Genomic DNA, 17,169 nt, shown 5'->3' on the forward strand with positions numbered 1-17,169 from the left:
TACGTACAACTAAGTTATCTAAGAAAAGAATTCCAGGAACACAAAACACACAAAAAAATCACAGGTTAAATACGGGGATCAGTACTAGGTTCATGCTGAGGAACATCTTACCTTCAGAACTCAGAATCAAATCTGATCTTGTAAAAGGATCGTTGCTAGCAAGGCTCGGATTGAGCAAGTCTCGAAATCTTCGAGGATGACTTATTGGGGTACATATGAAGTCGTAGCTAAAACAAGAGTTCAATTCTCAAAAAATACCAAGATTAATACAAATAAGTCTTAGATTTTCAAACAAAGTTTTGGCTTTAATATCATGTCAGCAGTTTTGAAAGTAATATACAGGCACAGCCAAAAACATGATTGTTCAGTTATTACCTTGACTTCAGAAGACTAGGTATCAGTCTTAGTGGATAGAGACTCGACCTTCTACAGAGCTCCGCTCCTTGCACGATTTTTATTTTAGCAGCGGTTTTTCGATACCGACGAAATGAGAGTTTAAAAACTGAAAAATGAATAGGTTTATAGTCATAACTTAACCTAACTAACCAAAATTGCTGATAATGAAAAAATCAAATGAAGGTTCATTACTAATCGAAAAAATAGTTCTGTTCATAAAATAAAATTATAAATGCCTCAAATTCTAACAAAAGATGTAGGTACAGTTAAGAAATAATCACATTGTAGGCAAAATCTTTGACAAAAACTTAGTGTCCTGATGGGATTCGATCTGGTTACCTCTTGGATATAGGGCGAGGAATTTATCCACTACACCACGAACACCGATGGCTGTATCTGTATCGTTGCGGTAATGGTGTTCCCTCAAGAGAAGAGAGTGATGTCACGCCATGACAGCCAATAGAATGCTCTCCAAGTATATGCGCACACGCGAGTTGAGGATCGGAGCTCTGTAGAAGGTCTAGTGTGGATAGAGCACTGCTGGATTGCAACAGCTTTCTGCCTTGTACTTTGTGACAATGTGAGAGAAGATAAATTTTTTGTGGGTACAGTTCATACCTATCTCAAAACGGCGGTTGGTTCTCACATTTTTTGTCCATCAAACCATTCATTGGACATCCTGGACTATTAAATAATAATAATATATTAATGGCACACACTTTGCAAACATAGGGTATATACTCTTGCAATTAACACAGTATTAAATGCAAGATTTCCATCCTAATATTATTCTAATCCCCACCTGAAAACGGTATAGTGACAAATATTTAAGTTAGGCGTTGAACGACCCTAATTTGAAGTTGAAAATCATATTTGTCTATATGTGACAATTTGATTGTAAATAATTTACACACTTTATTGCCTGTAAACACCCAAACAATAAGTAGGCTATTTCTTATCAAACAAGTAGGCTAGGCCTAAGTTTATTCATTTTAAAAACTACTAAATAAATAACCTAGATAAGAATTTTTTTACCAGTTGGCAGAAGCTGTTTCAAGGGTTAACTTCAAATCAGATGCAAATATAGGATTAAGACCACAGCATGCCCTCCGAGAGTTATTATTAGCTGTAGACATGATGAAGAGGAACTCTGAAACAAACCATGGGCCAAATATTGTTACCAAAGCTTTTGAAACCAAAAATACAATGAAAATACAAATAGTAGCCTAGGATTATACAATTTTAAGGTTCAAAACTAGATCAGTAAGTTATCTACAGTGGAACGAATTTCTACAAATATGTTTGATTAATATAGGCCTAACTGATTATGCTGCATAGATACAATATAAAAATTGTATAGGCCTAACTTATTTATAAAACATAACCACTCTATTACACACACGATTCGTCTTAAACCAAAACCATAGCATAGCCTAGGAATAGTCCTATACAAGAGCTGTTAGCAGGAGCAAACCATGCTATTTTTTCAATGTAAGTTTCATGTTATATGGAGATTTTTTCGTTACAATTATAATTTAGTCTAGACATATCTTAAATCACATAAGGTAATTTCCTCTTTGTTAATTTAGTAAACCTTTGAAAAAACTTCGTAATCTAACCGAGGAAGGGTTTGTGATGATGAACCACAATCAACAGCTGAAGCAAAGGTTAATAGACCAGCTTTCTCATTATTTTAAGGTTTAGTGTTGGTTTCCATTAAAAGCCAAGTTGAAACACTATCGATATAATAAAGAAACTAAATTGATTACTAATTTCCCTGTCAATCACTTGCAAGCATTCGATAGTTTCTCTTGTCACCGGTAACGTTTAAACGTCGTCTGCATCTAGCGATTTTATTTTATCTGACAGTAATCATAGAGTAGTAAATTAAGGAAATGAGAGCCAAAAATGTGGATAACACTCATTTAATGGCCTCCATGTCCACACAACGTTGTAATTCTGTGATAGGGAATGAAACGGCTGCAACCAGCTGTATGAAGCCAAGAAAGTAGGCCTAATTTTTTTGAAAATCTCAGTTTGAAAGAGGTTGTTTCACGTAAGGGGTTGAGGTTATGATAAAAATCACTATCTCAAACAATGTTAATGTAGCGAGAAAAGTAGCTAAAATTCCGCTACAACTACTTTAACACTATTTGTGCTGTCGACATGTTTGAACATAAAAGTTGCATTTATTTCAATGTTAAGCAATTGCGGGAATTCCCGTCATCAGCACCCAACGTGTTAAAATGTAACTAGCTACAGCTAAAGTTATAAAATCTTAAAAATAGCGTAGCTACAGCTAACGCTACAAAAAAAAAAGCCTAAAAGAGTAAGTTAAACAAATCACAAATAGACTAGGTCTAGGTACACTACTTATTCCTTATGTACTTTATTCCTAAATTACATTAAATACCATTAATACTATTATGTACTTTATTCCTAAATCCTTATAGGCCTAATCATATTTACACAATATGATGAATACCGGATTATGAATAACGTGGGCCTAATTAGTTTGCATCACATTCTACAATTTTACATTACATTACATTTGTTGTCATGAGAGCCGAAGCCCCCTGACTGCATACCCGGTACCAATCCTTTAGGACATACCCGGGCCCCATGATGTAGGCCGAAGCTTACGCATCAACCTTTAGCACATCATGGGCGGATGACTTAAGGTCATCAGGCTCGCCGGCTGCCGAAGCAGACCCTTCGGAAAGAGGGTTGCCCCTCAATCCTAACCAGGGATTCCGGCTGCTTGTTTAAGCGTCACTCCACCTGGGTTCCACTAGGTCGGAACCTAGAGGTCCATGGTAGAGCGCCCCGACGCATTTAGTGCAAGCAACACTCGGGACCTATCTAATCCCTGACAGGCAGAACCCGCCATCAATAGCCAGGAGGAAGGGGACCATCAGCACGCTGACGGGGGGAACCCCAACCTCCCATTTACACCGCTGCCCGATCGAGGCCTTACCCATTGCTGGGAAACCAGAGATAACCAGAGCGATAGATCCCCAGATACCCCTGGCGGGCTCGGACCCAGCACCCGATCTACTTCGTTTGCCCGTCAGACCCAACATCACTGCCAGGCCATCAGGGTTTCCCAAAAGGAGGCAGGTATAGAAGTGGGACCCACCCGGATGAACCTATCCACCAGAGGTGGCGACACCCTTGACTCAATTGAGGTTCCGGGAAGAACCCCCCACACTCAAGATAACCATACCGTCCGTGCTTATAATTATACAATTCTAATAATCATACATTCTACAATTATAATAAATAATAAACAATGACAAATAAGATAGCCTACCCTACATTAGTTTGTTATTCACGAGGGCCTCTCCCACCAAGCCCTGCCACATAATTATTCAAACTCTAAAGTTGCAAACCAGACTGGAGTGCAAGCTGCAAGCATATAATTCTTCCTCACTGTCGGTGAGTCCTTAGACCGCTCCTAGACTTTGATCAGACATAGGCTAATGGCCTATTAAATAAAATATGACTGTTAAAGTTATCACTCTAACACAGGGTTACCGCCCGATTCTGCCTAGATAGTCCCGATTTCGATTCCTTATGCCTGCATTTAAGCCTATGTTAATCCAGGGGGATGGGAGCCATGTCCTGATTTTTCCCTAACCTAAGGTGGCAACCCTGCTCTAACAAAGCCTGCTCTCCTGGTAATTTAGTAGGATAACATAGGCTAGGCCTAATAGTTTAAACCTTGCCTAGGCTTCATGTTTATTGCCCATGTCATTAACATTTTTCAGTTATTACGGTTGAGTTGTTTTCGCATAGTTGGTTTTAAAGTACCATATTAAATCCATTTGGGTTTTGGAGGGTTTTAACAAACGGGAGGCGAGAATAGGGCCAGCTTCCCGGCTTGTCAACAGGCTGTGGGCAATACGGGATACTAGGCCAACTAAATCAGTTTGCCTCGTAAATGATTAATCAATATTACAAATTAAAATCAAAATTACTATTAATGCTTACTTTAGTGAGTAACTTACATGATGAATGATCGTCGATTCAAATTAATGTCTTTTGTTCCTAAAACATAATCTAACCAAAAGTAGTTAGTGAGTGAGTGAGTGAGGTTTGAGGTTAGTGTTTAGTTTAGTTTTAGTATTTCTTGTTCTTGGCTTGGTTCTAGATCCGATCGGATCGGATCTGATCCTGATCTGATCTGGCTGGAAAATTGGAATTGGATCGGATTGAATTTTCGAATGTAGTTGCCTTTTTCTTGAATCACAGACAAAGGGAAAGTTTTACCTTGTTTGTGCCATTGTGCTTGATCCTACTACAATTGATTATCGTGGGGTTGCTCCCCGCACATAACCGACATTTTACTAACTGAAAACCCGTGCTGTATCCACGACCACCTTAACTACAGGCCGCGGCCTGGTAGAATTGGCAACGTCGCAAGGAGGGTTGTTTAGTGTCAAACGTCCCTAATTAACATATATATATAGATATATATATATATAATATACATATATAATAATATAATATATATATATAATATACATATATAACATATATATAATATATATATATATATTTATATATGTGTCCCTTAGCCTAGGAGGATTAAACATTAAGGAGAGGGCACGCGAATAGGAATACACGTGTTGCGGTGAAGCCAGCTTTAGCAGAACACTAGAGGGGCACGCGGAGCCGTAGAGTGGCAAAAAGCCTCGGCTATAACATGGGAGAGATAGGGAAAAACGCGACGCGCGCTGTTTCGAATTAAAATTGCCGCTAAACTAAAACACCTGTGTTATTCACCGATGGCATTCTTAAAGTAAATTAAATTTCCTATCGAACGGTGTCAATCATTCCTATAAAAAATATTATTTATTATTTATTATTGAAGATCAAAGTTGAAAGAATTGACCTGGACTTTGAACATATGATTACTTTAATTACGTTTTTGAAAAAAATATGATGTATCTACACAAATTAACAATTTATTCGTGTTCCTTAAGAGTTTCTGGAAATAAAAAATATATATTTACCTATATTTAAAATTGGTATTTAGAAAAATAATTACTAAAGTTTTTTCTTAATTTTTCCAGTTTATAAAACAATCTTACTAATAATAGGTTAAAATGAAAATTTTAATTCGGGTGATGAAATACATTTTAAATTTGCATTTTTCATAGTTTTCTCGATTAGTTAATATAATTTTTTACTAGTTTTAAGTCATTTATGTGCTAGGCAGGTGATTTTAAATAGCCAAAGTTAAGAAAAAATGCAATGCCGGTCTAACTTTTTTTACACCAACAGCCGTTACAATTAAATTACAATCATAAAAAGTAAAACAATTTCTTGGCAATCAAATTCTTGATTTATTAAATATCATATTGAACTATATTTGATCTGTTTACCTAAAGAAACTTCGAGTAAAAAGTGTAAATGTTCAACAATCATCGCGTTTTCTGACCGCCAAAGTGCGTTTATCATTCTTTTATCGGATTAAAACTTATTTTATTTCTTTTTAAGAAAATGTTCAAATACACATACAGTACTACTCATGATTTGAGTTTTAATTTATGAACAGTAAAATCCATTGGTGATATGGCGGGATTTGAACCCGGGACCCCATGAACCGGAGTCCCGCGCTCTGGTTAGAGTATTATAAATAATACACAATACAAGTATGGCAAAAAATAAAAACAAGGACAACGAATTCCAAAAAATAAGTCATCCTTGTGTAAATTACTCACCTTTTAACGTACTATTGGTTCATAAATATGACTTTCCTCTTAATAGGTTCCTAATATTACGGTTAGAATTTAACTTTTTAATTTTCGTAGCATGATGAAGTCTAATTTTTAAATAGTTAATTGATATTTCTGTTACCAAATCTTCCAGTAACGCATACAACGCAGTATGAGAGGGGGGCGGGAGAGTAGCGCTGCCTCCCCCCCTCCCCAGTACGCTGGCTTCAACGAAACTACAGCGTGTCCTCTCCTTAATGTTTAATCCTCCTAGCCCTTAGCGCTATAACTCGAGCAAAATTGATCCCATTTTGATGAAATTTGGTACAAACGTGTAAACTTACATTTATTCGAACGAGTTTGCGAACCAGCATAATCGGACCATGGGATCAGGGGTTTATGGGGGGTTTTATGGGGTAAAAATGGGTTTTTCTCATTTTTGACCTTAAAAACTTTAAATTTCTAAATTTTTCTCTAGACCATTTTGAAGAGCTTAAAAAAACCAAATAATTTAGTATATTGAAGTGTTTTTGAATGTTCATTGACTACGGAGAAAATTAAAAAAAATTTAAATTTAAAATTCCCATGTTATTCTTATGGAGAATAAATAAACTGTTCTAGTTTGCTTGTTTATGGATATATTTTAATCAAATTTGGCAATTTGGTTTATTTCATACCGGTACTAAGCTATTAAATATTTCAATTGAAAAAACACACCTCAACATCTTCCCCGTAGCAGCAAACCTAACTACTCACTAAAATTAATGTTATTTAAATAGGAAATAAATCTGAAAATTTATAGGGAATATTTTAGTAGAAATCAAGCCGGGTAAATGGAAATTCGCTTAATATGCAGGTTTGCTGCGACGGGGGTATTATGTTACATCAATAGCTTAGCTAATTTCAGTGATCAAAGTAAAATCACTTTATATGCAGATGATGTAAATATAAAACTTTCCGGATACCATGCAAATAATGATATAGAAATATCTTCTTTTATAAAACTTAATGCAATCCAACAACATTTAGCTGATCTAAACCTTTTATTAAATAAACAAAAAACTAAATATATAAATTTTCCGCTTCAAATAGGAAAACTAAAATGGAAAAGTGGGTCTGTGGTAAAGAATGTTTGGTTTAATGATTCCTTTATTGATGAAGTTAAGGAAACAAAATTCCTTGGTTTAACTGTTGATAGACTTCTTAGCTGGAACACTCATGTATCTCAAGTTTGTAAAAAAAGTCAACAGGTATTTTCATCCTTAGAAAATGATCACCATTTTGTGATATTAAAACCCTTAAAGCAGTTTATTTTGCTTTTGTGCACTCTCATGTCTCTTTTGGTTTGTCGGTTTATGGTAACACCTCTAATGAAAATTTAAACATGATACTACAAAAAAAAAGCAATAAGAATAATAATGAAACTTAAGTGGTTTGAGTCAGCCAGAGAACATTTTTCATTTAGGAATAATGACAGTTTACAGCCAATTAATCTATGATCTGATTCTGTGGATAAAAAAAATCAAAATAGTCATTGTATGCTAGGTTTTAACCACAGATATGAAACTAGAAATAAGAATAATTTTTGTTTTAATTGACATAAGCTAACGTTTTATGAGAAGAAGCCAACATATTCAGGCATCAAATTTTATAATTCATTACCAGACAACATAAAATGTATAACTGATTTTGGGTCCTTCAAAAAGAAATTGAAGTCATTTATTATTGTTAAACCTTTGTACAGTTTTAATGATTTTTTTTTTAACATATGTTGTCTGTAACAGTTAATTTAATTTCTTACAGTGATTATAATTTTAATTTATTATTGTATTATATATACTTGTACTTACTAGTTTATAATAGTACTTATTGACGCCATTCTGTACTCTATGTGTACATAATGAATAAAGAAAATTTTGATTTGATTGTTTTGGTTTTCAATTATATATATTTTATTTTCAATCTTTTAATAAATTTATGTTCATACATTTAAATTTAAATGAATAATTCGCGAATTAATGAGCTGGTGTCACCTGTCTGCCATGTTTATTTATTTATTTATTGTTTCAACGGCTTACGCCAATGATGATTAAGGTTGTGATACAAATTTAAGGAAACAACAAGATGCAAACGTAATACAATTCAGAACAGTAACAAGCTACGAGATAACAATAAATACAACAATAATACAAATACAACAATAATACAAATACAACAATAAATAGTAACAATAAATACAAGTTGACAACTAGGAAGAAGTTCACCATAACGATCTACTAAGATAAGAAAATTATTAGATAATATAGCATTTGAGTGCAAATCAGAAACAAAAATTATGCATGAACCAAAAACAAGCAAAGCAAAACCCAAACATAACGGAAAATCTTATCTTGTGGGACAGCTAGACAACACCACTTGCAGTGTTGCCAATTCTACCAGGCCGTGGCTGGCGTGGACCCTAGTAGCACAAATATATATTAAATACATATGAATAAATATATTTAAAATCTATTTTATATAGCTCAAGTGTGTATTAATGTCAATTTTATATAATATTTAAAATATATTAAATATATAAAAAAATATGTTTTTGAATATATTAAATATTAAAAAAATATTTTCCGATAATATATTTTAGTGAATAATATTAAAATAAAAAATGTATTTAATATTACTGTCAATCATCCCATGGGGCCTAAACATAAAAACACAAAATAATATAGATTTAGTATGAAAAGCACAATTATCAGTTGTTTAAATTGATTAAATAGTTTATAAAAACAAATTTTGAAAAAAAAACTAGATATCATTTTTTTGGCCCGGATGGGTCTCGAACCTGGGTCCTTCGACTCATGAGCCTCTTACCTTACCTCTGAGCTATCTGTGACTGTTGTTAGTCTTAGTTGTCAAATGGTGAAAGAGTAGCCGACAGTTGCAATGGTTGCAATACTTGAAATATTTTTGATACTACAGTATAATATGATTCTGTTAATCTGTTTTGGCATCAAGTTGTTGAGTTGAATAGTGCTGTAGTGAATAGTGAGTAGTCCCCACAAATACAAATACAGTAATCTACAAAAATTAATTTAAATACTATGACAAATATTATGTAATTTATAACATAAGTAAATCAAATAATTATTTTTAGAACGACATATACAACCGTAATTAGTTTCTTTAAAGGTCGCCAGTCACTAGCATCCTTTTCTAGCCAATCATTCGAGATTTCTATGATCACATTCATTGTCACATACTGACGTGTTTCAAAATATATTTATAAATACTTTAAATATATAATATAGTTTCAAAAATATTTTATATATATATATTTAAAATATTCTCAACACATAATTTTTTTAAATATTTAATAGGAAAAATATACATATAAAATATGTATATTATAGATTCTATACTTATTTTATCAATATATATTATGAATCTCTTTTATATATTCAAAACTTATATTTAATTGATATTTTGCATTGCTTTTTGGTAATATTTGAAATATATATTTGAATATATCAAACTATTATTAAAGGTATATTATTTAAATATTTTATTCGAGGTTCTATCAAATACGACTTTGAATATATAAAATATTTATAAAATACATATTTGTGCTACTAGGGGAGTTAAAGGTGGCCCTGGCTGTACACATTATTGACTGGGTGGGAAACTATGAACATCGTACGCCTATTTTTAACGACCTAAATAGTTGTTTTCCTACAGTCGCTTAACAAAGTTGTCTTCCTTGTACTGTTTATAGTACAGAAAGTTGCTAATTGCTACATATTTATACTTTTTCGTACGGTTTATACTTTGTCGTACGGTTTATACTTTGTCGTACGGTGTATACTTTGACGTACGCATCAGGATTCCAACGAAACAACATTCAGAGACCCAGTGGTATAGTGGGGAGGAAACTTATGGAAATATGCTGTTCCAGCCAGACTTTTTCAAGAATCCCATAAATTATAATCCTATAATTTCGTATACTATGGCTTGATAGCCTAGTTGTTATAGTGCTCGCCCAACAATCAAAAGGTTTGCTGGATCGATCCTAAGAAAAGTAAGTAACATTTTGATGGTTCGAAACTGGACCCAGCTGCCCTTGATCATTCCATAAAATGATCCTGACTATGAAACAGCTGATGCAGTAAGCTATACACAGATCATCTCACACTAACCACACTCATCCCTCACTCATATTTGGGTTAAAAAACCACATATAGGTGGCATCCCCCTCTCAAAAAGATGATGATAATGATAATAATAATTTAGGTAATGGTAAGTATTCCTACATTGAAAAATTGACGAATAGACGACTGACTCCACCTCAAAATAATAATCAAGGTGAATGAAAACTTGACAGTATGACAGTCATCACAATATCAAAGATTAAAAGTAACACATTGCGATATTATGGGTGAGGTAGGCACAATTATTAGATGATATGATATACAGTAAGTTATCTAAGTACTCAACTGATAGATGCAGTTTAATTGTTACTATTGGAACCCCGTCAAAATCGACGGTTAATCTTGAGGTTTTATGTAAATTCAGCTAACTGCGATGGATAGAGTGAAGTCATTAAAATCTTAGTTAAATGAAGGGAAGATAAGCAATAATAAGTATGACAATTGTGTTCCCTAAAAAACGTGATGGATGAATTCGTTTAACACAATATTTCCTACCTTTTTATCGGCTTTAGGTTGCCCAAAAGGTTTTTTAGTACCGTAGTCTTATAATTGTTTGTTCATGAGTTTGTTTCATACCAAAGCCACTTTCACTATATGGGAGAATGAGTTCATATAATTAGTCTATCATGTTACGGAAAGAGTCAATATTTATTACTAACCACTAATTCCATCTGCTTTATAAGTAATATTCATCTTTGGTCATAAAAATACAGAATTCTATCAGCATATTAAATCAGTTTTTTTTTGTTTGATAAAAATATTTGATTCTCCAGAAAGCAGTAATATTCTTACTTCGATGTCAACAATTTTAATTCCTTCTCTTGCCACATCGACCCATGTATTTAATCATCCTGTTCTTACTTGATAATTCATTAACTTATGGGGTAGTTTTGCCTTGGCCATATTGATCACATAAAGCTGTGCATGTATTTCGTGGATTGGAATGAACCATAACTGTAGGAAATTTGATCACAAATATTGAACATTTGCGGAACCAAATCCATAACCTAGTCCAGCCTTGGTAACAAATTATGCAAATGCGATGAGATATGATGACACTGTTGTGTTTCCGAATGTTTTGTATGTAGTGAGGTTTAGATGCGTTGTTCGACCTAGCTACATGTGTACATCAAAGTAAAAACTGTGTACACATTTTTTTTAAATACCTGAATTGACATTAGTTCACCCACTTTACCAAAACCATAGACTCCGTAGTTAGTCTATTCCAAAACTTGAACACAGCTCTCATCCTCAACGTACTCATCTATGACACAATTTTCAACCCGATTATCAAAAACTTTTATACCAATAAATGAATCTCAGGTGTTCTTTCTTGAATTTAAAAATAAATGGTGATTGAAAGTAGGAAAAAAAGGCAAGTGCCAACCTTACAATATACATATATAAGCTAACCCGATAAGGAATAGTTATATGTTCCTTTGAAATTGATATGTTACACTTATTTCATAATTTAAAATTTTCTAAGAGCAATAAAGCATAGATTTTTGAACAAAACTTTTAAAACATATCATAAATTCATCATTTTGTTGAAACTATAACCATTTTGTGGAGAATCCATTTAAAATCATAAATAATAATGTAAACATTTAATTTTGACAGTTTCAGTAGACCTTTGAATACAATTTTAATATTAACAGCTGGTTCATTAAAAGTAGTGTAAAATTATCCATAGGGTCGAAATGTAAACGAAATTGCAGAGTGAACTTTAAAGGCCTCTGGGGCAGAGCCCCAAGGAAATTTACCTCGTTTCTATTTTGAGGGCTCACCTACAGACCAATACCTTTCTTTAGACACCCCTACCAAGTTTCTACCCCCAGCCGATCTCTCAAAATAGCTGTGACAAAAACCTCGTTTTCCTCCATAAGAATAACATGGGATGGGAATTTAAAGGCCACTGGGGCAGAGCCCCGAGGGAATTCTCCATGTTTCTCTTTTGATGGCTCATCTACAGACCAGGACCTTTCTTTAAACACCTCTACCGAGTGTTGTAAGAAAGACTTTGTAAACCAAAAGTATGGCTTTTATTCATTCAAAATTACAACCATGTTTTAGTTAAGAACAAATACAATATTTACAAACAAATCTAATAATAAATATTATCAGGTGATAATGTTCACATCACCACATTCTCCCCCACTATTTTTCAAGGTAGGTATAGCATATGTAATCCTTTAGATATGACGGAGGCTTGACATTCCTCTTTGGACGTAGTTCCCCCACAGCCGTCTCTGAAGTTGGGGTCTGAGATACCGATTGTTGAGTTTCATTTTGAACTTCATTGTGGTCAATGTCTGAATTTATATTTTCAACAATCTCTCTCTCAGTAGTGTTGTCTTCATGAGGTAGATCACCAGGAGGTAGGCCAGCGGGTGCAAGATATCTCAGGGATACTTGTGATTCTGACCCATCTCTTCTTCTGACGAGAGCGTACTGTGGATTCGATTCCAAAAGTTGAACTGGCTCCACAAGGTCATCATATTTATTAGATCTTACAAACTTTCTAAGCAGGACAGGACCAGGAGCGGATAGCCAAGATGGTAAGGAGTCTCCATTGGTAGTTCTTCTGCTATGTATAAAGAATCTTTCGTGCGGTGTGCAGTTTGTAGCAGTGCATAAAAGAGATCTGACTGAGTGAAGTGCCTCCTGTAATACTTCTTCCCATGCAGCAACTGGCAGGTTGTGGTTTTTCAAAGCTAGTAGGATGGTTCGCCATATTGTTCCATTGAAGCGTTCAATCTGAGAGTTCCCTCTAGGGTTATAAGGTGTCGTATGACTTGTAGCTACTCCGTACTTGTGAAGAAAGTCCGTCAGCTCTCCCGACATGAAAGATGAGCCTCTATCTGAATGTACAAAGGACGGGGCTCCAAACATAAAAAATAGATCTGAAAAACATCTGATAACTGTTGCTGAACTAATGTCCTTACAGGGGTAAGCAAATACAAAACGAGAATACTCATCCACCATGGTTAAAAGGTAACGGTTTCTGGTTGTTGATGGAAGAGGGCCCTTAAAGTCAATATTTAGACGTTCGAAGGGAGTGGTTGCCTTTATCAATTTGCCTTGGAATTGGTGAAATCTTGGCTTCACTTCTGCACATGTTTGACAAGCTGACGTCATCCTTTTTACATCATCCAGAGTGTAGTTTAGATTTTTAGTTCTAATCCAATGAAACATTCGAGTGACTCCCGGATGGCACAGAGATTTGTGTAATTCAAACAACTTGGCATTATCCCAGCGAACCGCACATGCCCGAGAGAGCGTATCTGCTTTTACATTCTCCCTACCAGGTCGGTACACTATTTCATATTGATAAGGTGTTAGCTCTAGTCGCCATCTCATAACCTTATCGTTCTTGATTTTGCTTGTATGCCTCTTGTCAAAGATAAATGATAAAGCTTGCTGATCCGTGTATAATCTGAAGTCTCTTCCGATAAGAAATGATTTCCATTTTCGAAGGGCTTCGACAATGGCAACGGCTTCTTTTTCAACAGCTGAATACAGCTTCTCAGATTTGTTTAGAGTCCGTGAGAAAAAAGCAATTGGCCGATTATCTTGACTCAAAGTTGCTGCCACGGCTATGTCAGATGCGTCAGTCTCCACTACCAGTGGCTCTTGCCCATTCCTAGGAGTAATTACTGAGTTTGCAATGTCAAGTTTGAGGGCTTCAAAATCTGCAACCGCTTCCTGTGACAAAGGAAAAGAATTGACTTGTGTCAGGTTTCTTATTTTATCAGAAAACCGATGTATCCATTTTGAATAGTGAGCGAAAAATCCTAGGACTCGCTTTAGTGAAACTTGGTCTTTGGGCACAGGAAGTGACAGTAGAGATTCTAGCCGATCTGGATCAGGTCGAATAGAGTTATGGGAAACTAAATGTCCCAACAAGGTTATTGAAGTCTGGTTGAACTTGCTCTTTTCGTTGTTGATTACAAGTCCATACTTAGTTACAGCATCTAAAAATGTTCTTAGATTCTCATCATGATCCTTTTGATCCTTTCCACATACGGTCAAATCATCCAGATAGGCATACACTCCATTCAGTTTTTCTTTTCTAATGATTTGGTCCATGGTCTTTTGAAAACATGCCACCCCGTTGGTTACGCCAAACGGAATTCTTCTGAATTGAAAAAGACGACCAGCAGCCTCAAAAGCAGTGTACTTCTTCTCTTCGTCAGAAATTGGTATTTGATAGTATGCTTGCTTTAGATCAATGGCACTAAAAACCTTGTTCGTCGCTACAGTGGATACTAGATCATCTATGTTTGGTAAGGGATAGGCGTCTAACAGAGTAAATTTGTTTATCGTTTGCGAATAGTCCACACACAGTCGCTTCTTCCCTTTATCGTTTGTAACAACCAACACCTGTGCACGCCAAGGTGACGAACTAGGTTCAATGATCTCCTCAGTCTGTAGTCTTCCATTTCTTGTATTATAAATTGCATATCTTCATCTGAGTAACGTCGTGATTTTGTGGCTATTGGCTGACAATCTGGAGTTAAATTGCAGAATAGTTTGGGTGGTTCAACTTTGGCACAGGAGCACACTAACAGAGGAGGTTTCTTACCTCCAAACCAAACCTGTATATTTGAGTGGAGTTTCATGATATCATGTCCGATAAGCACGTCAGTACAAAGATCTTCAAGAACAGTCAACTTAAAATTGTTGTAATTGTGATTCAACAGATTTAGGTTGATTTTAACAAACCCGTGGACGTTTGATTTCATATTAGAAGCAGCTAGTGATACTTGTCCACTTTCATTATACATTTTAATTTTGTTTAACTGAACAAACTTCAAGTTTACAAAGCTTGATGTACTCCCGGTGTCTATTAAGCAATTTGCTTTCAGGCCATTCACTTTAGCTTCAACTGTAGAGTCCTTCAATACAGATGTATTATGTGTTGTTGCTATTAGTGCAGCTGATGTACTAGACGTCTTCTGTTTTACTTTAAAATGTTGAGTTGGATTACTTTTACAGACTCTCGCATAATGCCCTGTCTTGTTACATTTCCCACAAGTTGCTTCTCTGGCTGGACAGCGATCTCTAGAGTGTCTGTCATGCCCACAAAAATAACACTTGCTATCAACATTTTTAATAGCGGAAACAGTCGCTTCTTCCTTTTGTTGTATTGGGAATTCGTACTGACAAGCTTGCTTTGCCAATTCATTTGTTGCACAAGTTTGCATTCCGTTCATAGATTTTGGATAGCTCTCGACTTGAGCTTGAGCCATTTCAAGAGCTCTAGACTGTTCCACTGCTTCAGCTAGGTCTAAAGTTTTATTTTCAAATAGTCTCTGCCGTATGTATGACGAGGCTAAGCCATTGATAAAAGCATCACGAATGTAGTGATCCCTGTATTGAATCGCATTAACAGCTTCAAAAACGCAATCTTGGCTCAAAAGTTTCAGTTCCGACACATATTTGTCAATAGTCTCACCTTGTTGCTGTTTTCTAGTCATTACTAAATATCTTGAGAATATTTCATTCTTTTGTTTCATGTAAATTGAGTTAAGAACTCTCAAAGCGTCTTGGTAAGTTTCAGATTCCTTGATAAATCTATAAGTAGTAAAAGATAATCGATTAGTTAGTAGTTTCAGTTTGTCCTTGTCTTCAACGAATTCTGTCATGGTTAGAAAGTCTTCGAATGTTTGTAACCAGTGCGTCCATTCCTCTGAGGCAGTTGGAGATTCCGGGTCAATTTGCAATTTGTCTGGTCTAAGGAATTTCTCCATTGTAATGTAGCACTAACTGAGTTTATCAATGAATGAATAAAATTGTTGTAAGAAAGACTTTGTAAACCAAAAGTATGGCTTTTATTCATTCAAAATTACAACCATGTTTTAGTTAAGAACAAATACAATATTTACAAACAAATCTAATAATAAATATTATCAGGTGATAATGTTCACATCACCACACCGAGTTTCTACGCCCAGCCGTTCTCTCAAAATAGCTGTCACAAAGAAAAACAGTTTCAAATTAATGTATAGATTTTATGAATGTGGTTATCTCAGCATTCTCATAAAATTTTAGGAAGCCAAATTGTCTATGTAATAAAACAGAAAAATTTGTTCTTTGAATATTTCAGAACAAATCTTAAACTCAAATCCAACTTGTTCGTTTGTAGATACAGAACAAATAATTTGTCAAGCAAATTGATGTTGTGTGAGAGTTATAATAAACAAAATTGATAAAGAAACCATTCTTGTTTACACAGTCCTTTCTTGTATTCAACTGAAAGCCTGCATATTAATACCTTTAACTTTAATCTCAATTAATTGCTACATGCCAGTGAATACTTTCTCAGCATACTACAAAATATTTTTCAGTTCATTCTACACTCAACCGGTGTGTGTTTTTCAGTATCAGTGTGATTTGAACATTTTACAGCCTTTTTATTTCTGACAGAAAATTTAATTTAAAATTTATTTGCTTTTTAAAAAATTGTAATAACTAAGCAATTTTATGTGTATAATAACAAAACAAACCCCTTTTTGTTTATGATTTCAAAGAATTCCTAAATTAAATTTAAGTCTCGGGTAATTTGATAGCACACATAAATTATCTTTCCAGCAATACTTTTACTACCATAAATACAATTTAGACCCTTCTAATTTAACGATGTCAATAAGGTACCACCATAGATAAAACATACTCCCTTAGTGTTGCTTAGTCTATGGTACCACATAGACTAGTAACAATGACAGATGTTTAATCATATGAAATTGCTTACGACTTAATTCTTGAGTGTGACAGCAGAAGAGATATTTTAGTTTTACATCCCAACTTATTATGGTATCCAACCAGGAAACACACTTGGCTCTGTTGAA

At 34.7% G+C, this 17,169-nt stretch overlaps 1 protein-coding gene across 1 annotated transcript in view; it reads right to left on the reverse strand.

The window, feature by feature from the left end:
• LOC129005463 (protein arginine N-methyltransferase 5-like) overlaps positions 1-17,164 on the reverse strand; it is a 32,981-nt gene extending 15,817 nt beyond the window's left edge. The window contains exons 1-3 of the mRNA XM_054434354.1: positions 17,073-17,164; positions 1,432-1,546; positions 112-227 (exon numbers count right to left, since the gene is read on the reverse strand). Coding sequence (XP_054290329.1) covers positions 112-227; positions 1,432-1,532 — 217 coding nt within the window. The 5' untranslated portion in view covers positions 1,533-1,546; positions 17,073-17,164. The remainder of the gene's footprint in view (positions 1-111; positions 228-1,431; positions 1,547-17,072) is intronic.
• Between the last annotated feature and the right edge of the window lie 5 nt (positions 17,165-17,169).

Source organism: Macrosteles quadrilineatus, unplaced genomic scaffold (genome assembly GCF_028750875.1).
Source record: "Macrosteles quadrilineatus isolate MER2022 unplaced genomic scaffold, UCM_ALF_1.0 Scaffold_21__1_contigs__length_2333173, whole genome shotgun sequence".
In the NCBI taxonomy this organism is placed as follows: domain Eukaryota; kingdom Metazoa; phylum Arthropoda; class Insecta; order Hemiptera; family Cicadellidae; genus Macrosteles; species Macrosteles quadrilineatus.